Source organism: Lissotriton vulgaris, chromosome 8 (genome assembly GCF_964263255.1).
Source record: "Lissotriton vulgaris chromosome 8, aLisVul1.2, whole genome shotgun sequence".
Lineage (NCBI taxonomy): Eukaryota > Metazoa > Chordata > Amphibia > Caudata > Salamandridae > Lissotriton > Lissotriton vulgaris.
Genome location: NC_141696.1, coordinates 1,551,264,222 through 1,551,289,298, shown reverse-complemented (window position 1 = coordinate 1,551,289,298; position 25,077 = coordinate 1,551,264,222). Strand labels below are relative to the sequence as shown.

Here is a 25,077-nt window from a genome sequence, read left to right as displayed (position 1 = left end):
ATGTTGTTTGACTATATGGTATGGTTATAATCGAGTTGTTTTTATTATACCAAAGAGGAATTCCAATTTTTGACTCCAATCAGACAGCAACCAGCTTAGGCCTCTGCCACAGTGCTACTTAATAATGGCCCATCCTCTGCCGGAACCCACATCGAGGTGTATGCTGCAGAAAGGAGTTATCGAATGGTCCTCTTCACACAATTAGACCATGCAGCTGGAATGAGCGACCGCAGCAGGACTGGCTTCAGGCATCCCATAAACCGCTTAGCTCCACGGTCACGCCAAGCACCCTCCCTGGCCTAACACTATTTAGGTATTCCATTGTTTGGTGTCTTAAACATATAAGCTGTAGGATGGAAGTGGAATTTAGACTCGGACCTTAGAAGCTTAGAGCAGAGTGGGCAGCAACTCTCTGGCAACCCCCACTGTAACCCCTCATGCTTTGGTTATAGCCAAATAGTTTTGCCAATAGCTAATACCCAAGAATACAACATGACAAATCATACAATGCAAAGCTGCTGACTGTAATTTGCTACTTATGAACTTTGCTGATGACGACTAACTGAAGATTTCCAAACTCGAAATTCACCCCTGTCAACATACACAACATATTACAGTCTATGCATCAAGATACATTCTGTTTTAATAATTACATGATTAAAACTATTTAACATTTAGTATTAGTTTCAAAAGCCATAATTCAGTAAAACCCAAAGTCTCCTAACCATGCAATCTTAGCCATATAACATATCTTTATAATCAAACAAATACAATGAAACAAAAATAAAGTATTTGTACCTTATATTGGGCCTTTCACAGAGCCCCCTTCCATAGAGAGTAAAGCTCATCAATGAGGCAGACAGTTAGCAAGATCTCCATACTGGACCTTCATTCGGGGCATACAAATCAATGTCAACTGAGAGTAGATGGTATCAAGTTAGCATGGAAGATCATTGTGTGAATGATGCATGCTTCCATATTTAGTTTAGCGTTTTTCAAGGAAAGGAGAATGCTTATGAAGTGGTAGAAGTTATCTTATCTACAGCTTTCCATAGCATATTCTGCTTTTATAACAAGAAGTATATTTTCTTAACCCATCCCACTTGGGTATGTTACAGTACAATCTTTTGAACCTGGCAAGCACATACTGCTTCTCCTGGAGTTTATCAGAAATAAAAGAAATGCATGTATGTCTGTGAGACAATTATTGTGCCAGAGTGCCTTTTAATAAGGGAAAAATGTATTAGCATGAAATCCTTTCAGCAATATTCCCAAAAAAGCAGAAAGACAATATCTATGCTTAACAGTAATCTGTACACAAAGTAGAGAAGAAACATGTTCTAAACTGGGTCATTTTTTACAGATATGACAAGATCACCAACAATAAGTGAAATCAAAAACTTTTTTAAAGATACAAAATGCTAAATAATATAAATAGTAGGACACCATCAGGATGCTCAGATGAATCAATGTCAATTGGATGCTGCGTGGCAGGATTTCACTGAATATACATTGGTGCATTGCAAGTTTTGTAATTGTGGTTCTTTTTTAATAGAAACTGACAGACCTCATTCAAATGATTGTTAAAAGAAAGTCCAAGACTTAAAAAAGTTTCTGTGAGATGGTGTCCTCTAGCCATACTTCACATCATAATAACTATTTAAAAAACTAGAAGAAAAATATACATAAAAAAGATTGATGTATCCTATCCTTAACATACTATACTGTTCCATTTACAAGTATTTATATTTGCCAGATCTGAGCAATGACATAAGATCATACATTAATAGAGAAAAATCACATACTGGGTAATCCTGTAATATGCTTTTATACTGCCTCATGGGGTTCTGAAGGCATTTCATGGGCCCCTTTCAAATATGGGTTTCATCAGCAAGTCAAACGTTTAAGGTTACCAACATACCCAGTAATACGGCCAAAGAGCTAGCTCTCCTTACAACATGCGCGAGGCAACTTCCACAGTGGGAGGGTAGTTTCAACATATGTTGTGCTTTCGCAAAGCTATAAAGCACAATAATTAAATCTTACCCGACATTCTAGGTCTAGACACTGTTTCTTCATAAAACAGTGAAAGGCAAATGAAGCCCTCCCACGTTTACTGTAGCCAAAATTATTTTCTTGGATGTATTGCTGAAACGACTTAAAATTTCATGACAGGCTGAAAATCACCGTATTAGATGCTCATGTATGAGTTTTCGTGCGTGTACATTTGCTGATGCACATGTAGTTGCAAAAAAGCATGGAGGCACTTCTCACATCCATCCAGAATGTTATTTCCTCTTTGTGTGTTCTCCAATTGACCAATATGCTGATACATCATAGAAGCCATTCCTTCATTTACTATATCCCTGATATTTTATGCTGTTTTTCCTATGTGTGATTGCTGGTGGCATTTTAGGTATGTTGATCTAGTAAATCCCATTCCACCTTCCCTGCATTTGTATAGTTTTTCTTCTGTAGGCCTTCACAGATGTGTAGTTAGATCTGATGCTTGAGTAAATCTCTTTCCACATCCACTGCATGTGCGTGTTTTTTCTTTCACAAAATGTGCGTTAGCTGCTGATCCTTTAGATGATTGGATTTACTAAAGCTCTTTCAACATTCACTGCATTTGCATATTTTTTCGTCTATATGTCATTGTAGATGGATAGTTAGATCTTATGCTTGAGTAAAGCTCTTTCACATTCTCCGACTAAAGTAGTTCCCTGTGTGTTAGATGGTGGCGCTTTGGATATGTTGATTTACTAAAGCTTTTTCCACATTCACTTCAAGACTATGGTTTCTCTGCTACATGTATTTGCAGATGGATAGGTAGGATGGATGCATGGGTTAAAACATTTCCACATTCATCGATGTGTATGGTTTTTGTTGTGTGTTTGCGCTGGTGGACCTTTAGACTTTCTAAATGAGCATAGCTTTTACCACATTCGCTGCATGTGTATGGTTTTTCCCCTGTGTGAGTTCGCTGGTGACCCCTTAGATGTGTAGATCTACTAAAGCTCTTTCCACATTCACTGCATGTGAATGGCTTTTCACCTGTATGCCTTCGCAGATGGGTCGCTAGGTGTGCTGCTTGAGTAAAGCTCTTTCCACATTCACTACATGTGTATGGTTTTTCTCCTGTATGACTTCGCAGATGGGTAGCTAGGTGTGCTGTTTGAGTAAAGCTCTTTCCACATTCACTACATGTGTATGGTCTTTCTCCTGTATGCCTGCGCAGATGGTAGGTTAGTGCCTGTGCGTGAAGAAAGGTCTTTCCACATTCACTGCATCTGTATACTTTTTCTCCTGTATGGCATTGCAGATGGACGGTGAATGCTATTGCTTCAATAAAGAGCTTTCCACATTCACTGCAAGTATATGGTGTTTCTCCTGTATGCCATCGCTGATGAAGGGTTAGGCCCCATGCTAGAGCAAAGCTCTTTCCACATTCACTACATTTGTATGGTTTTTCTCCTGTATGCATGCGCAGATGGTAGGTTAGTGTTGATGCGTGAGGAAAGCTCTTTCCAAATTCACTGCATGTGTATGCTTTTTCTCCTGTATGCCATTGTAGATGGATTGTTAGTGCTGATGCTTCAGAAAAGTGCTTACCACATTCATTGCATGCGTATGATTTTTCTCCTGTATGTGTTAGGTGATGACTCTCTAGATTTGAGGATCTATTAAAGCTCTTTCCACATTCACTGCAGGTGTAAGGTTTTTCTGTGTGCTTTCGTTGATGGATCTTTTGGTTTGCTGAGGCAGTAAAGCTCTTTTCATTTTCACTGCCTGTGAGTTCTGCTGTATGCATTTGATATTTGCCCCTCAGAGCTGATAACTCGTTAAAAGTCATCTTACATTCATTACACCTAAAGAGGTTTTCTGTTAAGTTGTTACTGGTGGCAGGGTAGGGATGAATGATTAAACCTCTTCTCACGAACACAGAACCTTTATGTTATTTCTTTTGTTTGTTAATGAACTCTTGGTTGTGATAGCTGATGAACCCTATTGCCATATTCAATCTATCCTCACGCGTTTTCCCCTGTACACAGTTGGTGGTACTACTACAGTTCTGAGGAAAAGCCAAAGCTCGTCTTTCGTTGTGTGTATGGTTTTTTCTTTGGGGTTTAGAGTCTAAGCGTTGGTTATATTTTGGCTTAAATCATGTTAATGTGTTTGCTGACTGATCATTGTGGTTCCTGAACCACTACTATAATTGATTATTCACTAGGTATTTGCAGTATATCTGTTCTTGCAGGACTGATAACATATCTATGGTCTTTCTATCAGGAGCCATGTGTTAAGAACTTTCTAGGATGTGTGCAAATAATAAACCTTACAGCTTATCTAAATAGTCTGCTTCTTGGACAATATCAATGACATACACAAAGAACAAAACTCAATACCAATGTGTTATGTTCTAGAATAATGTTCTGCCTTGCAAGTAGCCAAACACTTGTATCTTAAATTTCAAATAACTGCTTCATGATTCATGTTTGTATACCTCTTTCTGCGGATTTCAAGGTCCAGCCAAAACAGCGTTTATGATGGACTAACATCACAGCATAATTATCGAAGCTAAAGGGTGGTATCTAGCATGTCTTAATTGTGGATGTGTTCTGCCTGTGTATTTTTTGTGATTTTAATTTATTTGGATGTTCTGGGAACGGCAGCATGGATGCCCTCATCCTCTTGAAGTCGCTGGATTGCACTTGATGTTCTTACACTTACAGGATCTGTCTGTTCATGTACAAGATTCTGTCTCTTACTGAGTTGTTCTATTTCGAATTGCTGTCTGGCATTTCTGGTTCTTCTCAAGTATCAGATGACTTTCCAGTTTTATCATATTTTCTTCATTACTCTTCATCTTAATATGTGTTCAGGAATCTCCTTTCTGTGGATACAAAAATACCTGTAATGTCGTAATCTATAAGCAGCAAAGTGTACAATGTGTCTCTGAAGAAATGTAAAAAAAAATGAAACACTTGAATACATTCTAGCCAATGGTAATTCCTCAAGGTTGCAATGCAGTCCATCTTTTTAGCTCACTGTACCACAACTAACAATCATTCTAATGGAAATCAGCATTCAATGGTCATACTGCAATAAAATAACAACAGCTCAATATGTACCAGAGTCCACATTCATTTGAATAGTAACAGACGCAACAACACATAATGGTGTTGGCCTTCTTGGCCTTGGTCAGTGAGTTGTGGCATACGTCCTATGGCACAGCAAGTCAATTAATTAATATATTTCACTTTATCATGTTCATAGCTTGGGAAATAATAATGTTACAATGAAAATAAAAACACAACGTAATCATTTTCAGGACAAAAAACAAATCCTAGACGAAAATGAGAATTGGATGGCAGGTCAAAGTGTATGATGTCCGTACGTTCACTTACAAAGACAGCAGCCAAGCAATGTCTATATGATCCCAAAGCACGATTAGAGGGGCTGCCACATTTCAGTGTATTACTGCTTCCTGCCGCATGCACACAGATTGGCCCTGTATTCAATTATTAGGTTCAACACAAACCGTTTAAAGAGGGGGCAGTTCTTATTGTTCGCAACCTTACCATAAGTAATTAAGTTGAAATGGAAAATTTCTTTCGACACTGTCCAGTCTCAAACAGACTGTTGTCAACCATATGAGGATCATAACGTGATGTGGGAAGGGTCACCTACCCACTAGAAATGTGCGCACATTGTATCATGAAACGTAAATGTTTCTTCACCAAAACTTCAAGTTTATTTGTTCAATGTTCATCATTCAATCAAAATGCTTGATTCAATTCCATTTTTAGAATCAATTTCATATGCTGGCATAATTCACATCTTATGTCGCAATTAATCCAAATGGTACCCAATGCATTTCGGGTCGGCAGAATCGGACCCGTCATCAGGGGTCTGTGAAAGAAATGAAACAGGACCTGTTCATTCACTTCACTTAACAATACATAATGATAACATAAAATAAATGCTAAACGCGTATACATTGCAAACATGATTCAAAAATGCTGTAAACGCTGCTGATTACATAATAACGTGAAAGTGGAAATACAATCTCTTCCAATGGTGAATAATTCAAGCTCAGTACTCAACTGAGACGCTATATGAAGATAGACTATGCACAAATGGGTTTATCGACATGCAAAATATGTGCCGTTGTCAAGCTCACAAACGAGGCTCTAAACAATATAACCTCAAGCAGTCACAAGCAGTGACGGTGTTCATCAATGGGTACATTTTACTTACAGCGCACTGGAACCAGCAGTGTCGATACTCTTCTCGGAACAAGCTCATCGAGGAAGTGAGTTTACGCGCACAAAATTCAAAGGAATAAAAAACGGACTGGCCGTAATCACGTGATCGGAATGACAACCAATGAGAATGCCGGAAACAAAAAAGCACTAATCTTATAATGCGAGAGTGTTGATAAACACGGAAATAGATGTTTTCAATGTATCAATCAAATGATGTAAAAGCAAAAATGAATTAGAACATCATTATAACATTATGTATGTGTATAGCAGCCATAAAAATTCAAAACAACTTCAAAATAACTGAACATGAGATCAATACGGAATGTTCATGGGGGCTACAGAATCAGTCTATAGTCAATGTCTAGTTTAGAACATATAGTGTTACAAAAAACACGAATATTCAATCCAATCATTTAACCCCATCGGGGGAGTGGAGTTTAATTTTTTTATCCAGAAATATTCAGCTCTAAGTCTCTGCTTTGTGGGATCCCTGTCTCGGTACTGAGGTAGACACTCTAAAACCATGAAGCGTAGTTGAGAAATTTGATGTTTCGCTTCTTGCCAATGGTTGGCGATTGTAGATTTTTTGTTCACAAGTCTTATATTGCTTTTGTGTTCCGTGATGCGGATTTTTAGTTTACGTTCGGTTTGACCCACATAGGTCTTGCCACAGGGGCATTTAATCATATAAATGCAATTCATCGTGTCACAAGTACTTGTGTGTTGTAGTTCAATTTTATGACCTTTAGTAGGATGTGTGATTTTATTACCTGTTATAACGTTACTACAATGGGTGCAGTTTTGACACCTCAACATACCTCGCCATTTCACATTCACTTTGTTAGGAACATTGAGAAGTTCTTTTAAATTTCTGGATCGTTGGAACGCAAATGTCACTTTATTGTCATACAAACCAATGAGGTCCGGTTCTGATTGAATCAATTGCCAATGTTTATTGATTATGCCTTTAATCTTGCTTGATTCACCTGAGAATTTCATCACGCATATGGTTTTTTGTTCTTGTGTTTTGATTTTTTCTTTCAAAAGTGTTTCTCTAGATTGTGTGGCAATTTTAGCCAAAGAGGACTCAAGAATGTCTGATGGATAACCTTGTTGTAGATATTTTTCGGTTTGTTGTCTCAAAGAATTCTCTAGATCAGCATTATTTGTTGTGATTCTTTTCAATCTGATGTATTGAGAGGTTGGCAGATGTTTTTCAGGGGTGCTGGATGAAAACATTGAAATAGCAGACTCGAATTTCTATCAGTTTTTTTGATGTGTACTTTGGTACTGATCTTGTTATTCTGTAGTAGTACTTGTACATCTAAAAATGCAATGGTTTCCTTGTCTATGTTATGGGTGAACTTGATACGTTCGTTCATAGTGTTCAATGTTTTGATATTTTCTTCTAGTTTTTCTCGTGGACCTTTCCAAATGAGGAAAATGTCGTCGATGAATCTTTTGAACATTACTAAGTCTTCTATCCAAATGGGAGTTTCCAAAATATGGTCTGTTTCGAATTTACACATGTATGTATTGGCATAAGAGGGCGCCCCCCCAAACCCATCGAAGTTCCATTACACTGCTTGAAAAATCTTCTCTGCCATTCAAAATAGCTGAAATATAATGCGAAATGCATTAATTCCATGATGAATATCCTCTGAAATTCCTCCAAATCACTGTTCAACAAACTTCATTCTAAGGCTTCAATCCCCTCATTATGAGGGATTGACGTGTATAACGCAGTGACGTCAATCGTACATAGCCAGTATGTCTCATCATTTTCAAGTGCCAATGTATTCAACAGGTTTAAAAAGGCTGTTGTATCTTTTATGTATGTTTTGTTTTTCTGCACAATCGGTTGTAAGAACTTGTCAACAAACTTACCAATGGGTTCAGAGATGGATCCTCAGGCCGACACTATGGGTCTGAATGGCGGATTAATAGGATCTTTGTGCATTTTAGGCAACATATATAGTTGCGGCCTTCTAGGGAATTTCATTGTGAAAAATTGGTGAGTCTTAGAGTTTATCCAGTTCATCTCTAATGCATGATGTACAATTTTTTGAAGAATGGATTGGTATTCGTTTGTGGGGTCACATTCCAATGGTAAATAAATGTTTTCATCGGAAACATGTTCGTTTACTCTTTCAGTGTAAAATTTTGTGTCCATTACGACAAGGGCACCTCCTTTGTCGGCCTTTTGAAATGTCAAACTTTTGTCTCTGCTCAAATTCTTAAGGGTGTTCCATTCCTTTACTGACAAGTTGCTTTTCTTAGGTTTGGTAAACAAAATGTTTTTCACTTCTGATAATAAAGATCTTTCAAAGGCTTCAATTGTCTTGTGAGAAAATGGAGCACAGAAGCTGCTCGTCGGTCTGAAGTCTTTATCCCAAGTTTCTTCTTCTGGGGTTCCTTGTGTATTTCTAAAGAAAAATCTCAACTTTAGAGTCCTGAAAAATTTAAATAGGGCTATTTCTGTTTCTGCCAGATTGGAACTATATGTAGGTACGAATGTTGTGCCTTTATTGAGAAGTTTCTTCTGTGTTGTGGTCAATGTTTTCGATGAAATGTTCATGATTAAGTCACTTTCGATAATTGACTCCTTGTCCTTTTCGCGATTTCCTCTGCGGTTTCTCTGACCCCTTCTTGTTCTGTTGGGGTAGGTGGTGCGTTTGCTGCTGGGCTGGTTTCTAAAAAAGACGGTTGTTGAGTAGTGCTGCTGGTTGATGGTTTAACTGTACTTCTACTACTTGCATTTACTGGTCTTCTAGATGAAGCGATATCTGAGTCTGAGACGATGCTTTCTTGTGATGAAGATGTACCCGGTTTTTGCTGTTGCTGTTTCGGTTGCCATTGTCTTTGGTTATAGATCTCTGCCCACGTGTACACTTCTTCAAGTTTATAATCTAAAGTGTCTCTGCGATGTTTGCATACTTTTCGTTCATTGACCTCTCTAGCATAGCGTTCCAATTTCAAATTGATCTCCTCCAACGTTTTTTTTACATCTGGAATTTTATTGACTTCTGCTTGTATGACGTGATTACTTCCTCTAATTCAGTTAATACCTTTGACAATTCTTCAACGATCAATAAAATCAAATCTAGTGAACATTTGTTCAGAATTTGGAACCATTTTTCAACGAATTATTTACTATTCTTACACAGCATTGGCTTAAGAGCGATTCGGAGTCCCCTGGGAATTCACTTATTTTTATGATAATGGATTAGCGTGGTTGCGTGCAATCTTTGGTTGATCTCCTTTTTGCTCATATACTCGAGTTGTCTTAATAACTGTGCGGTGGTGGTTTTCTGTGGAGTGATTTTCCTGGTCTCCTGAATCAATCCATAGATTTCTTCTGCGGCTTCCGGTGCAAAGCCTAATGTTTCAGCTTTGTTTGTAGTTAATAAGGCAATACCGTCTAGTTGCATTTTTCTGGTGTGGTGCACTCAGGGATGGGGTAGACTAAAATGTTCAACAATCAATTAGTGTTATCCCCGTGCACTCAATTATTCGCTATTTCAGTGCAATACTTTATTAAAGTTTAGGTTAGGCATCATTTGTCACACGGCGTCTGTCCGTGTCTTTAAATATCATAACGTGATGTGGGAAGGGTCACCTACCCACTAGAAATGTGCGCACATTGTATCATGAAACGTAAATGTTTCTTCACCAAAACTTCAAGTTTATTTGTTCAATGTTCATCATTCAATCAAAATGCGAAATTCAATTCCATTTTTATAATCAATTTCATATGCTGGCATAATTCACATCTTATGTCGCAATTAATCCAAATGGTTCACAGTTTTTCAATACCCAATGCATTTCGGGTTGGCAGAATCGGACCCTTCATCAGGGGTCTGTGAAAGAAATGAAACAGGACCTGTTCATTCACTTCACTTAACAATACATAATGATAACATAAAATAAATGCTAAACCAGTATACATTGAAAACATGATTCAAAAATGCTGAAAACGCTGCTGATGCAGCGACTCAGCAACGTCAGAATCCAGGAGAAGGCACTGGAGTGGATCATCTCCTTCCTCGCCGGAAGGACACAGAGAGTCCGCCTCCCCCCGTTCAGATCTGAAGCCACCGAAGTCATCTGCGGCGTTCCTCAAGGCTCCTCGCTCAGTCTAACCCTCTTCAACGTCTACATGAGCCCCCTCGCAGACATCGCACGCCAGCACAACCTCAACATCATCTCCTACGCCGACGACACCCAGCTGATTCTCTCCCTCACCAACGACCCCGCCACCGTCAGAGCCAACCTTCTCGAAGGGATGAAAGAGGTAGCCGAATGGATGAAGAACAGCCGCCTGAAACTGAACTCGGACAAGACGGAAGTCCTCATCCTGGGATCCTCACCCTCCGCCTGGGACGACTCCTGGTGGCCCCCCGCCCTAGGCAGCGCACCCAAACCGACAGACCACGCACGCAACCTGGGCTTCATCCTGGACTCCTCCCTCTCCATGACCAGACAAGTCAACGCCGTCTCCTCGTCGTGCTTCAACATCCTGCGCATTCTACGTAAGATCTTCCGGTGGATCCCCACGAGACCAGGAAGACGGTCACCCAGGCCCTCGTCACCAGCCGTCTGGACTACGGCAACTCCCTCTACGCCGGAACCACCGCCAAACTCCAGAAGAGACTCCAGCGGATCCAGAACGCCTCAACACTACTCATCCTGGACATCCCCCGTCGCAGCCACATCTCCGGACACCTGAGAGACCTGCACTGGCTCCCGGTCAACAAGAGAATCACCTTCCGACTCCTCACCCACGCACACAAAGCCCTACACAACCAAGGCCCAGGATACCTCAACAGCCGCCTCAACTTCTACGCTCCAAACGCCAGCTTCGATCGACCGGCCACGCCCTCGCCGCCGTCCCCCGCATCCGAAGAGCCACCACAGGGGGACGGTCCTTCTCCTACCTCGCCGCCAAGACATGGAACTCCCTCCCGACCCACCTCCGCCTGACCCAGGACGACCTCGCCTTCAGGAAGCAACTCAAGACCTGGCTGTTCGAGCAGTAGCGGACCCCCCTCCCCTAGCGCCTTGAGACCCTCTGGGTGAGTAGTGCGCTATATAAATGCTTTGATTGATTGATTGATTGATTAAATAATAACGTGAAAGTGGAAATACAATCTCTTCCAATGGTGAATAATTCAAGCTCAGTACTCAACCAAGACGCTATATGAAGATAGACTATGCACAAATGGGTTTATCGACATGCAAAATATGTGCCGTTGTCAAGCTCACAAACTGTAGCAGGGTTTCCGTTCTCCCACAGAACTGTGCATAGAGATCTAGAACCTCAGTGAGTTAGGATGATCCAAAACTCATCTCAGTGTCAGAAATCCCCTTACCTAGCTAGCTACAGTGTCTCATGGCTCATTATGGAATGATCCATGTCTTAGACAAACCAGAACATGAACTTTAGAATACCTCAGGAATCGTGGAACACATGAACACTCTTTCGTTATATAATCATTTCAAACCAAAACTGAGAGTCAAAGAACACACGTGCAAGTTTGAAATATTTATTATTCAATGCAAGGTTCTCAAACGCAGTATCTTGTATAATACCAAAATGCAGATTATAAAAATCAGAGTTAGCAGCATAGTCACTAATCCATAGTAAGCAAAAGGTGATAGCATGTTACAATGCAAAATCTATAGAAATCTATATCACCTATATTTCGCGCACCCTATTTAGCATATTATTTTATATCTAAGAAGGTCTCATTCGGGCTTTAGCAGGGCGGACCCATACCTCTAAATGTCAGTAGGAGTAGATCACATCAACAGCTACCAGCTCTCTTCATGCGCAGCACCAAGTGTCTACGTTCATTCCGTGTAACTCTATCTTAAACCCGCGTAGAGCCCAAAATGTTGGCATCAACATTATTTGTGTTATGTCTAATGTGGTGCGAGGATCAGGCCTCCCAGCAACCTTGTGTTATGTTATTCTTAGAGTGTGCAGCTCTCAGTGTGCAGACAGTTGTACCAAGTGTACCAGGCAAAGCTGATAGCATAGTAATAACATATTATTCTCAAATAAATCACATCACCGCTTCTAGGTTGAAAGCGACAACAACAAGTAGGTGTCGTGTGCAAAACTGAAGCCGAAGGAAAAATGGCTGTTTAAACATGTAAAACACTCATGCTAACTTAACGCAATATATGTAACGAAGTATCCATATGACACCCCCCCATTGATCCGAGCACCGTCAAACATAAGGGAAAAGGCAATACTAAATCAGATACATAAAATGAAAGCAAAGTTCAATAATCTTGAGCTAAAATAAGCTAAATAAATATGTATGAATGAATATGTATGAATGCCTACAGTGGCCTCAAATCTAAAAATAAAAACAAAACTTTCGAACCAAAAGTTATCCGCCAGGTCTCAAAAATATGAAATGTAGGACCAGGTTGCATTAATTCAAATGTCTGTAAGAGAAAAAACAAGGCACTTATCCGATATCCAAAGTCATGTGCCACATTGACGTTATTCTCAGCGACATCACATGATTGAACTCTCCATCATCTGAACACAGTCCATCCCTCCAATTCAGCAAGGGGAAAGTCATATTTCATAACAAAGCACTCCTCCCAGGCATCTCACAATTGTATAGTATATGCAAAGAAAGTTGCAACAGCCTCCAGTATGAAATCACTGCCATCATCTGAAAATAGTTCAGCAATCCAATTCAGCAATGGGAAAGAACATACGTGCTCCTCCAGCATCGGATCCTCCTGTAACGTCAGAGGACAACTCGGTGGGTTCACCAGATCGCTGTGTGTCAGAAAGGCTTCCGCCGCTGCAGAGATCTCCCATTGGCCCAGTACTCCATTTATTGCTGCCAAGGCCATAACTCTTTCGCCAGAACAAACCAGCTCGTGAGCCACTACGGGACGCATTAGCTGATCAAAATCGACGTCAGGAGCAGTCCTCAAGCATAGACACAAATCAATGGCCCAATCGAACTCGCAGCTCAGGCAGTGAAACACAGGTTGGACACACGTGAAGTCGGTGAACCGAAATGACAATCTATAAGCCGTGCTTAATGCTGCAAGCGGCAATGTTCCATAGTAATTGAGCATCCGATTACGACACAGTGTCAGGAGGCGTTGAACGGCTTCTTGCGCAGGATGGGCATCCATGTTTTATGAAGAAAAACACCAACAAAATGCCCGCAGCTACAGCCAGTAAAACAGGTAGTCCACCAAACAAACTCGAAAAAATAGAATGGAAAAACGTGGGAATGATACCAAAAACTTTTTCAAATGTAGTCACGAGGCCACTGCTAACCAATTTAAAAAAATGTGCAAGCCCAGTCGTGGAAGATGCATTAAAGATCTGGTGCACCAGCTCACAGAAATGAAACGGCAAATCAGTATTTAAAAGCGCCTGCACCTCTGTGCGTGTGTTAGCTATGTGAAGGACATAATTTTCCCGGGCCGAACTCAGGGTCACTTGTTTTTGAGACAAAAGGGCCCTTATTCTGCTTAAACCATTGAACTTCGCTTCCAAGGTTGGAATCCGTGGCCAGATGGAGACATCTGAAGACCCATGCGTGGGTGGGTATAGAACATTCTTGCAACACACCACACGCTCTGATACAGTTACCACATAAGCCAAACCAATTAATAACCCACAACATACTTCGTTGTTTAAAAGCAAATAACTACCATTAGTCAATAATGTAAATGTGGGAACTACTGCTGGGACTGGCGTGCCTTTTAAAACACATGCTAAATTTGGCCGGTCCTGATTACAAGAACCGTGTAACTGAATGTGTCTGCATATTAATGAATAGTCAGGTGACTGTGTGCATTCCTCACCATTAAGATTCACTTCTTTCCCATCCTTCAGACATCTGTATGTGTATGGTAATGACCATGCCTCATGGAGGAATGCATTGCCTAGTGGTTCATATCGTCCTATAGCAATATACTGCATACAATTAGTAAATTTGTATAAGGGAAATGGTAATGTAATTAATCCATGAATAAGCCACGTGGCAGTAGTGGTTTCAGCAACAGAGAAAGGTAAGGATTCTAGCTTTTCAATATGTAACATAGAAAATGACGCATCACGCATTGAAAGCATGCGTTGCTTTTCAGTCAGATTAAAAGGGGCGAAAAGGGACGAAACGTTCAATGAGTTCCAGGGAACTCGACCAGCCTTAAGTGTCTGTAGGGTCCATGCAAACTGCATTACAGAACGTAACTGATTTTGACCATGGTATAACGTGGACACTTCATCATGTACAATATCAACAACTGAAGAAACAATGTTATCCAACGTGTAAATCCTGGAAGAAAGCATGTTAATACTGTTATCGACCACTGCAAGCACTTTTTCCAAATTAGCTTGATCAATAGCTCTCAGGCGTTTAGCTGCCTCAATCTGTGAAAATTTCCAAATTTCATTGTACACAGCATAAAGCCAGCGTTTAGATCTACCCCTAGCCGGGCCTTTTATAAAATCATTTAGCTCTATATTCTCATTCAACTGGGACAGATGCAGTTTAACTGCAGCCAAAGTGGAATGTTGTAACCAGTTCTGACACAATTTGCCTACTGAATAAGTAGTAACAGTGTGATCTGTTTCAAACCTGGGATCTGGCCTGATGTGTGTAAAACCCTCAGACAAACCCAAAAAACGACGTTGGCAAGAATCAGAGCTTCTTTGCCACAAAAGCCACCCCTCCGAATCAAAACTGGAAATATTAAAGGAGGAATTGTGCAAAAGTGCTTGTATCCCACTGATGGACAATGTAGTGAAATTACTCCAACCTGAATATTCTTCCAAATCAGGGATAGTAGGTGTATTTAATTTTTTAGAAGTAGCCAATCCAAAGCATGTTGTTTGGGAAATAGTAGAATTTAAAAACAACATGTGATTCGGGATGAGACATGCACGATGCAAAGCCTCAGTGCCTTGTACCTGCCAATCTTTGGTACCCCAAACCGATTTAAGGTCAATAGCCTCCTTCCATAACTCATAGCCATCTATAGCTAACCTGTCTAGAAAGGACTTTGAATACAGCGATTTTGTATCGGTAAGTCTAACTTTGGACATGAATTTCTGTTTCACTTTAAAATAAAACGACTCAGGATTTGATTGATTAAAATCTGTAAAATAAGAGTATTTTCCCAGAAATGTACTTGAGCTCCCCTGTAAAGGAGCAGGACAATGTTCCCACTGTGTGTAGTTCACAGGAACCCTCCTGGAACTTGTTTTGTGTAAGAAATGATTTCCATAATGTTGATAACAAAACAAATCACCATAATTGACAGAATCTAAGTACAAATCCTCAGCATCAAAGGCCGCATAATATTTCAAATCAGAGAACAATGCTTCTACGGCCTGAAGATCCCAATCATCAGAACGAATATCTTGCTTAATCACATCTCCCATGTTTACTCTAAGCACATTAGGAACATTAATAACTTCTGTGGGGCCATGTATCTGAAACCTAACCGCATCCCACACAATCCCATCAAGGACAGGCCAAGCAGTAATCTCTACTGTATTTAAGTCTCTTTTTAGTCTGTGTGCTGAATGTGAGGAGGAAAGAGGGGCCAATGTTCCATTAAGGTACCGAATTCCTGTTCTTTCTTTCACATAATGGCCATCGATCAGGCGGAAAAAATAAAACACAAAACCAATTGACATAAAAAGATAAAATGAAAATAGTATCAGCCAAACGTATGTCCAAGGTGGAATTAGAAAATGCTTTTTAAACAACGTGGCATATTTTGCAATAGTCGATGGTTTCTTTGAAAGTTCCGAATCAGAGTCAAAAGAGAATCTGGACTGGTTAGCCAAACGAGCTTGTAAATCGGACATAGATAAATCAGCAGGATCTGCATAGGTCAATTCATCAATGTTAGTAACAGGAATAGTATTTAATAAAGGTCCGGATATAGCAGGCATCTCGAGGGACACCTCCTGATCTGCACCAGATTTAATAGCCAGCACAGAGTGCCTCACCATGGAAGGACAGGATACAGCCGGTGTCATGCTATGAAGAATCGGCCACCCTGTGTGTCTTGACATTGTCAATAGAAATAAATCTGTTTTCTTTACGACCTGGAAGTGGTGGTAAAATGACTGTTCTTGTGCCCTTCACTCCAAGAACTCGAACCGGTGCTCGATATGAGGGACCAAACTCTTTCTTGTTATCGATCTTCTCTCGAACCAGTTCTCCAACTTGGGGTAGCCAGCCAACTACCGGGATCTGCAACGCATCATCCGACATGGAGGGCAAGTGTTCCTTAGCAAGACTGTCTCTGGTCTTTTGTAGATCCTGTAAAACATTGCAATGTTCATCTATGTCAAAGGCCGCGGCCTGGGCCTGGCAGTCTGCACCCTCGAGGTCAGGGACGTACATCTTGATACCAAAGAGCATTTCGTATGGGGTCCGCCCACCCAGAGACCTTCTAGGGAGATTATTAAGCGCACGCTGCACGCCATAGAGGTGGGTCAGCCAGTTTCTACCAGTGCCTATAACTCGGGCTGTCAAAGATTGCTTTAAGTCGCGGTTCATTCGTTCTACTACACTATTGCCCTCAGGCCTGTAGGGACTTGAAAACTTGACTTGGACTCCCAACGAAACCATAGCATCCTTATACGCCTTAGAGGCGAAAGCCGGACCCTGGTCCGAATGGAAAGTACCACAGGCAAAGATTCCCACAAAGACACGCAAATCCTTAATGACAGTCCGCGAATCAGCGCTTCGATGCGGCCATACCCACACAAAGCGTGTGCATGAGTCAACTGCTACTAAGATGTATTTATACGCAGTATCAGAGGAAAAAGGACCGCAGTGATCCAAATAAACGCAACCAAGCGGTTTATTAGAGATGTACAACTGTGTCTGAGGCGGACGCGCAGCAGTAGAAGGCTTAATCTGCTGACAAATGTCACACATAAGGACATAATCGCGCGTCTGTTTGTACAGTCCCCGCCACCAGAACCTTTGTTGTAGCTGAGTTACAGTGGCTGAGACGCCCGCATGCGCAGACGCCACACCTTCATGAGCCGCTGTAATCAGAGAAGCTCTGCGATCCGAGTTGGGAACTAGACGTTCGCCAATTCCAGGAATTTTCACATAAGGAACCTTATCGGGACTTAAGTGGTATGTGTACTTCGAAGGGAACCCCGCAGAATATTTACCTCCCTTCTCCGTGGCAGCAACAGCCGCCAAGATGTCATCATCTATTTTGCTTTTGGACCTCGTGACTGCTGCAACTAAGTATTTTGATACCGCAGACTTCGCTGCCTCATCAGCAAGCGAATTACCAACAGCGTGGACCCCCACGCGCTGATGGCCGAGAGTATGAATCACAAACACGAGCGGCAGCTTTTCTTTAAGTACCGCCACTCGGACCCAGATCGTTGTATGTTTTATTGTGCTACCTTTGGAATCACGAAAATCATTCTGAATCCAAAAGAATAAGTTCTCATTGTAAGACTGGACACAGTAATAAGAATCACTTACGATTAAAGTCGTCACACAAGGATCAGCGTACTCCAATGCGAGCATAAGAGCACGAAGCTCTGCTAATTGTGCGGTGCAGTCCCCTAGTGTTTGCGTGTGCACGACACTGGACTTGAACTCATCGTTCACCATGGCACCGACTACAATGGCGCAAGCGGAAACGTAGGCATGTTTAGAGCCATGCGCAACCTGCGCCGAACCATCAGTGTAAATGATACAATGGAAATCCTCCAACGGCCGCATCGTTAAAGGAGCAGGATGAACAAATTCATACTGTAAATACTCCTGCGACCGTAAAGCGGCGTCAAAAATAAACGTGACATCCTGGGATGTCAAGGACGTAGCCCATTGAATCCACCGAGGGTGCAAAGCTTTAGAATTCGGTACACTGGCTTTCGTGACCGCCTCCAAGGCGGGGCACGGGGTAACTACCAACATGCGCTTTCCCTGCGACAGGGCACGTTCCTTAAGAATTGCCATCTGCACAGCCGTTAAAACTTTCTCCACAGTGGAAAAACGCAGTTCAGCCGAAGTGTACAAGTGTGACTTGTAAGCAATAGGTACAGTATCTCCTTCATTAAAAGTCAGGTACGTGAAACCCACCGTCCCAGGGATAATTCTTATCACCAGGTTGGTCTGGTTATCACGAGTCTGTAAGTAGTCAGAAGCGAGCAAATCAGCCTGCAAAGACTGCAGAATGGCTGAATGCTCAGGCAGCCAGCATGATTTGGAAAAAGATGGTTGTATCAAGGCATACAAAGGCTTGATACGCTGGGCATATTCCGGAATGTATGTCCTCCCAAAATTAAAAAAACCCAGTAAAGACTGTAATTTTTTCAGCGTTGTCGGAGAGCGCAACTGCGCGCACTTCTCCAGGAAGTGAGGAGCCAACACCTTTCCTTCGTGGTTAAGTTCATAACCCAGAAACAACACTGTGTACTCCGCAATGTGTGATTTTGCAAAGTTAAACTTGTAACCCATGTCTGCAAAGTTACAAATTATGCTGTTTACTCGACACAGATGCTCCCAAAGTTCGTCGTCTGTGAGATAAATGTCATCCACATAAGAACAAGCAACTGGATCGAAGCTCCCCAAAAGAGAGACTATGCGGGCGGAAAACACTCCAGGACTATTCTTATAGCCCATTGGGAGTCGTTTAAACATTTTTTGTACGCCGCCGCACGTAAAACTGGTCCATTGGGAACTTAGACCATCTAATCTGTGTGCATAAAAACCATTTGAAATGTCAAGCGTGGTTTTGAACCGTTTACGCTCAAGACTATTCACTAGGGCAGAGCCGTGAGTATTCTGTACTGCACAGTTACGGCAATGCGAGTTCAAATGCCGGTAATCCAAAACCAGACGATATGAGCCGTCCGGCTTGTTCACAGTAAAAAGGGGATTATTCATTGGTGACACACACGTTTCAATTACACCTTGATATTCCAATTGTTCAAGGATAGCCGCGACAGAAGCTTTAGCTTCACGCCGTATGGGATACTGAGGTTGTGGCTGCGGCTGTGACCGTAAAGGAATCTCATGGCTAGGGGACAATTTATCCCAGCCACACTGATTTCGGTACACAGCCGGCGCAAGCGCCAGAGCCCACTCTTCTGCAAAATGCAGCGCTTCCACTCTCGATACAGTGTGCGCGAACCTGGGGAGGATCATCTCCTCCCCTCGCGGAGCTGCGAGAACAAAAGGTGGGGGCCAGTCAGCCTCCGAAAGCAAAATGTCATACGTAGACGAAAGATTTTCCCAAAATACCCCTTTTACAGTTCGCTGCATGTCACCTTCAATTAACAGGACAATTTCAAAAAGTCGTTCAGGGGGAGCAACATGTGTATCAGCCGTTTCAATCACAACATAAGTGTCAGTCGCTGTCACCTTCAACAGTGGACGGAGGGCCTCTCTCACTATGGTAATCTCCGCCGCGCTGTCCAGCAAGGTCAGAGCCCACGTCAGATTCCGAAGCCGCGTTCTCACTATCTGGGGCATATTGATGCGCCGTTAAGGCTGTGACCTTCTTCTTGGCAAACTGCGGTCTCTTTGGCGTAGAGTCGTCCCGCTGATCCCCTTCACTTCGCGTGCGGGGCTGACAACGTCCTTGCTGGCCACCCCCGCCCCTGCCGCCCCCTCCACCCCCGGTTGACGGAGCCGATGAGTCCTGAAAGGAACGAGGAGAGCGTTGGTCAGAAGCCTGAAATCTTTCAGGCGATTTAATCGTCGCGCGATCGCGCAAATCATAAACTCGATCTGACTGCGCAGGTTGTGAAGGCGCCGGACTAGAAACCTGTGTCTGCTGTTGTTGTTGCTTACCCTGATTCTGCTTTTTTGGCCAATTTTGTTTCTTGGACTTGGGTTGTCCACCCGTTTCCGAAGACTGTCCCTGGGGCTGCTTCTTCTCCTTTTCAGAAAAAGCCTTTACACCCTTAGAAGTGCGGCCAACCATTTTATAAGCCGCCACAATAATTCTTGCTAGCTGACGGGGTTTCTCGGCATCGGGAATTAACGCCAGAGCATTGGCCACCTGAAAGTTCACTGCATCCCCCTTGACATTCGCAAGGATAAGACCGCAAACTGTCTCAAACGAGCCACTCAGGCGCATACCTAATTCAACCGCCGACTCCGGTCCGTGATCATCCTGAACACGTTTAAGGACCGCAGAAAGGTTTGACACAGACGGGGTGCCATAGCACCTCGAGTAAACCGCTGCAAAAGTCTTACCCCATGTTTCACAGTCAGCAAGTTCAGGGGCTAAATCTTTCGGTAAACTGAGCGTAAGAATCCGGTGTTTTTCACCCGGAGTCGTATTAGGAAACACAGCCTCCAGCTGGTCGAATTTCTCGGCAAGCCAGTAAGGAAAATCATCCTTATCCTGGGGCTTCTTGCCCATAACGGAATTCACCAAGACAGGACTGATTTTCAAACCAGCCTGTTCAGCTCGAAGCTGCGCACCTGCGGGGGCTGCGCCATGAACATTACGACCAATGTAATGAACAAGCGCCCTAATCACTCCAACCGCGACTTCATGAAGACGCCGCAGGTCAGCCACACTACAAGTAGTGCGATTAGGGTGAGGAGTAAATCCACCTAAAGCGGGCCAATTTGTGCCCGGAATGGACAAAGGACCTAACCTCGGAGCCGTTAAAGAATGGGGTAGGGCGCCACCAAACCAAACTCCGTGCTGCCAAGCATCGATAGGTACTTCCAGTGCCCTGTACGGAGCATAAGCCGCCGGTACAGCCGAGGCAGTGTATGAATGGAAGACACCCGAATTAGCGTCCACTTCCGGAAATGTCACCCAGGAATAAAACAATTCGTACGGGTACGCATGTTCCGCACTCACCACTAGAACCACAGCCAAGCCTTCCACAGGGACATTATATGCCCGCAAGTGGTCGCGAACCGCGATGCGGCTATGCTGCGGTATGTCCACGGCCATGGTAGCACAGGAAGAGAAAAAAGACAAAGAACATTTTGTAGCACAACTGGGTAGTAATTCAAAGAAACCGTTTTTAGAAGAATTCAAGCTTGAAAAGACCTATTTAAAAAATAGGTAGGTTTTTCCGACACCACCGTTTACCGGAAACGGGAATGAAGGTGTCAAGGTTTGAATGATATACTACTCGAGTGTCATGATATAAGGCCAACAACGTACGGGCGCCATGTAGCAGGGTTTCCGTTCTCCCACAGAACTGTGCATAGAGATCTAGAACCTCAGTGAGTTAGGATGATCCAAAACTCATCTCAGTGTCAGAAATCCCCTTACCTAGCTAGCTACAGTGTCTCATGGCTCATTATGGAATGATCCATGTCTTAGACAAACCAGAACATGAACTTTAGAATACCTCAGGAATCGTGGAACACATGAACACTCTTTCGTTATATAATCATTTCAAACCAAAACTGAGAGTCAAAGAACACACGTGCAAGTTTGAAATATTTATTATTCAATGCAAGGTTCTCAAACGCAGTATCTTGTATAATACCAAAATGCAGATTATAAAAATCAGAGTTAGCAGCATAGTCACTAATCCATAGCAAGCAAAAGGTGATAGCATGTTACAATGCAAAATCTATAGAAATCTATATCACCTATATTTCGCGCACCCTATTTAGCATATTATTTTATATCTAAGAAGGTCTCATTCGGGCTTTAGCAGGGCGGACCCATACCTCTAAATGTCAGTAGGAGTAGATCACATCAACAGCTACCAGCTCTCTTCATGCGCAGCACCAAGTGTCTACGTTCATTCCGTGTAACTCTATCTTAAACCCGCGTAGAGCCCAAAATGTTGGCATCAACATTATTTGTGTTATGTCTAATGTGGTGCGAGGATCAGGCCTCCCAGCAACCTTGTGTTATGTTATTCTTAGAGTGTGCAGCTCTCAGTGTGCAGACAGTTGTACCAAGTGTACCAGGCAAAGCTGATAGCATAGTAATAACATATTATTCTCAAATAAATCACATCACCGCTTCCAGGTTGAAAGCGACAACAACAAGTAGGTGTCGTGTGCAAAACTGAAGCCGAAGGAAAAATGGCTGTTTAAACATGTAAAACACTCATGCTAACTTAACGCAATATATGTAACGAAGTATCCATATGACAAAACGAGGTTCTAAACAATATAACCTCAAGCAGTCACAAGCGGTGACGGTGTTCATCAATGGGTACATTTTACTTACAGCGCACTGGAACCAGCAGTGTCGATACTCTTCTCGGGACAAGCTCATCGAGGAAGTGAGTTTACGCGCACAAAATTCAAAGGAATAAAAAACGGACTGGCCGTAATCACGTGATCGGAATGACAACCAATGAGAATGCCGGAAACAAAAAAGCACTAATCTTATAATGCGAGAGTGTTGATAAACACGGAAATAGAGGTTTTCAATGTATCAATCAAATGATGTTCAAGCAAAAATGAATTAGAACATCATCATAACATTATGTATGTGTATAGGAGCCATAAAAATTCAAAACAACTTCAAAATAACTGAACATGAGATCAATACGGAATATTCATGGGGGATACAGAATCAGTATACAGTCAATGTCTAGTTTAGAACATATAGCGTTACAAAAAACACGAATATTCAATCCGATCATTTAACCCCATCGGGGGAGTGGAGTTTAATATTTTTATCCAGAAATATTCAGCTCTAAGTCTCTGCTTTGTGGGATCCCTGTCTCGGTACTGCGGTAGACACTCTAAAACCATAAAGCGTAGTTGAGAAATTTGATGTTTCGCTTCATGCCAATGGTTGGCGATTGTAGATTTTTTGTTCACAAGTCTTATATTGCTTTTGTGTTCCGTGATGCCGATTTTTAGTTTACGTTCGGTTTGACCCACATATGTCTTGCCACAGGGGCATTTAATCATATAAATGCAATTCATTGTGTCACAAGTACTTGAGTGTTGTAGTTCAATTTGATGACCTTTAGTAGGATGTGTGATTTTATGACCTGTTATAACGTTACTACAATGGGTGCAGTTTTGACACCTCAACATACCTCGCCATTTCACATTCACTTTGTTAGGAACATTGAGAAGTTCTTTTAAATTTCTGGATCTTTGGAACGCAAATGTCACTTTATTGTCATACAAACCAATGAGGTCCGGTTCTGATTGAATCAATTGCCAATGTTTATTGATTATGCCTTTAATCTTGCTTGATTCACCTGAGAATTTCATCACGCATACATTTTTTTGTTCTTGTGTTTTGATTTTTTCTTTCAAAAGTGTTTCTCTAGATTGTGTAGCAATTTTAGCCAAAGATGACTCAAGAATGTCTGATGGATAACCTCGTTATAGATATTTTTCAGTTTGTTGTCTCAAAGAATTCTCTAGATCAGCATTATTTGTTGTGATTCTTTTCAATCTGATGTATTGAGAGGTTGGCAGATGTTTTTTCAGGGGTGCTGGATGAAAACTTTGAAATAGCAGACTCGAATTTCTATCAGTTTTTTTGATGTGTACTTTGGTACTGATCTTGTTATTCTGTAGTAGTACTTGTACATCTAAAAATGCAATGGTTTCCTTGTCTATGTTATGGGTGAACTTGATACGTTCGTTCATAGTGTTCAATGTTTTGATATTTTCTTCTAGTTTTTCTCGTGGACCTTTCCAAATGAGGAAAATGTCGTCGATGAATCTTTTGAACATTACTAAGCCTTCTATCCAAATGGGATTTTCCAAAATATGGTCTGTTTCGAATTTACACATGCATGTATTGGCATAAGAGGGCGCCCCCCAAACCCATCGAAGTTCCATTACACTGCTTTAAAAATCTTCTCTGCCATTCAAAATAGCTGAAATATAATGCGAAATGCATTAATTCCATGATGAATATCCTCTGAAATTCCTCCAAATCACTGTTCAACAAACTCCATTCTGAGGCTTCAATCCCCTCATTATGAGGAATTGACGTGTATAACGCAGTGACGTCAATAATACATAGCCAGTATGTCTCATCATTTTCAAGTGCCAATGTATTCAACAGGTTTAAAAATGCTGTCGTATCTTTTATGTATGTTTTGTTTTTCTGCACAATCGGTTGTAAGAACTTGTCAACAAACTTACCAATGGGTTCAGAGATGGATCCTCAGGCCGACACTATGGGTCTGAATGGCGGATTAATAGGATCTTTGTGCATTTTAGGCAACATATATAGTTGCGGCCTTCTAGGGAATTTCATTGTGAAAAATTGGTGAGTCTTAGAGTTTATCCAGTTCATCTCTAATGCATGATCTAGAATTTTTTGAAGAATGGATTGGTATTCGTTTGTGGGGGTCACATTCCAAAGGTAAATAAATGTTTTCATCGGAAACATGTTAGTTTACTCTTTCAGTGTAAAATTTTGTGTCCATTACGATAAGGGCATCTCCTTTGTCGGCCTTTTGAAATGTCAAACTTTTGTCTCTGCTCAAATTCTTAAGGGTGTTCCATTCCTTTACTGATAAGTTGCTTTTCTTAGGTTTGGTAAACGAAATGTTTTTCACTTCTGATAATACAGATCTTTCAAAGGCTTCAATTGTCTTGTGAGAAAATGGAGCACAGAAGCTGCTCGTCGGTCTGAAGTCTTTATCCCAAGTTTCTTCTTGCGGGGTTCCTTGTGTATTTTTAAAGAAAAATCTCAACTTTAGAGTCCTGAAAAATTTAAATAGGGCTATTTCTGTTTCTGCCAGATTGGAACTATATGTAGGTACGAATGTTGTGCCTTTATTGAGAAGTTTCTTCTGTGTTGTGGTCAATGTTTTCGATGAAATGTTCATTATTAACCA

General features: G+C 41.7%; 1 protein-coding gene across 3 annotated transcripts in view; it reads right to left on the bottom strand.

Moving 5' to 3' along the window:
* Positions 1-1,207: 1,207 nt before the first annotated feature.
* The window catches only part of LOC147700362 (uncharacterized), a 96,428-nt gene continuing 72,558 nt past the window's right edge, over positions 1,208-25,077 (bottom strand). For 2 of the 3 annotated variants that reach the window (XM_086935740.1, XM_086935741.1), the window contains exon 3: positions 1,208-4,894. In XM_086935740.1, coding sequence (XP_086791866.1) covers positions 2,792-3,853 — 1,062 coding nt within the window. In that variant the 5' untranslated portion in view covers positions 3,854-4,894 and the 3' untranslated portion in view covers positions 1,208-2,791. Of the gene's footprint in view, positions 4,895-5,691; positions 5,914-25,077 lie in introns of those variants that run through there. The other variant, XM_086935742.1, reaches the window with a different exon arrangement.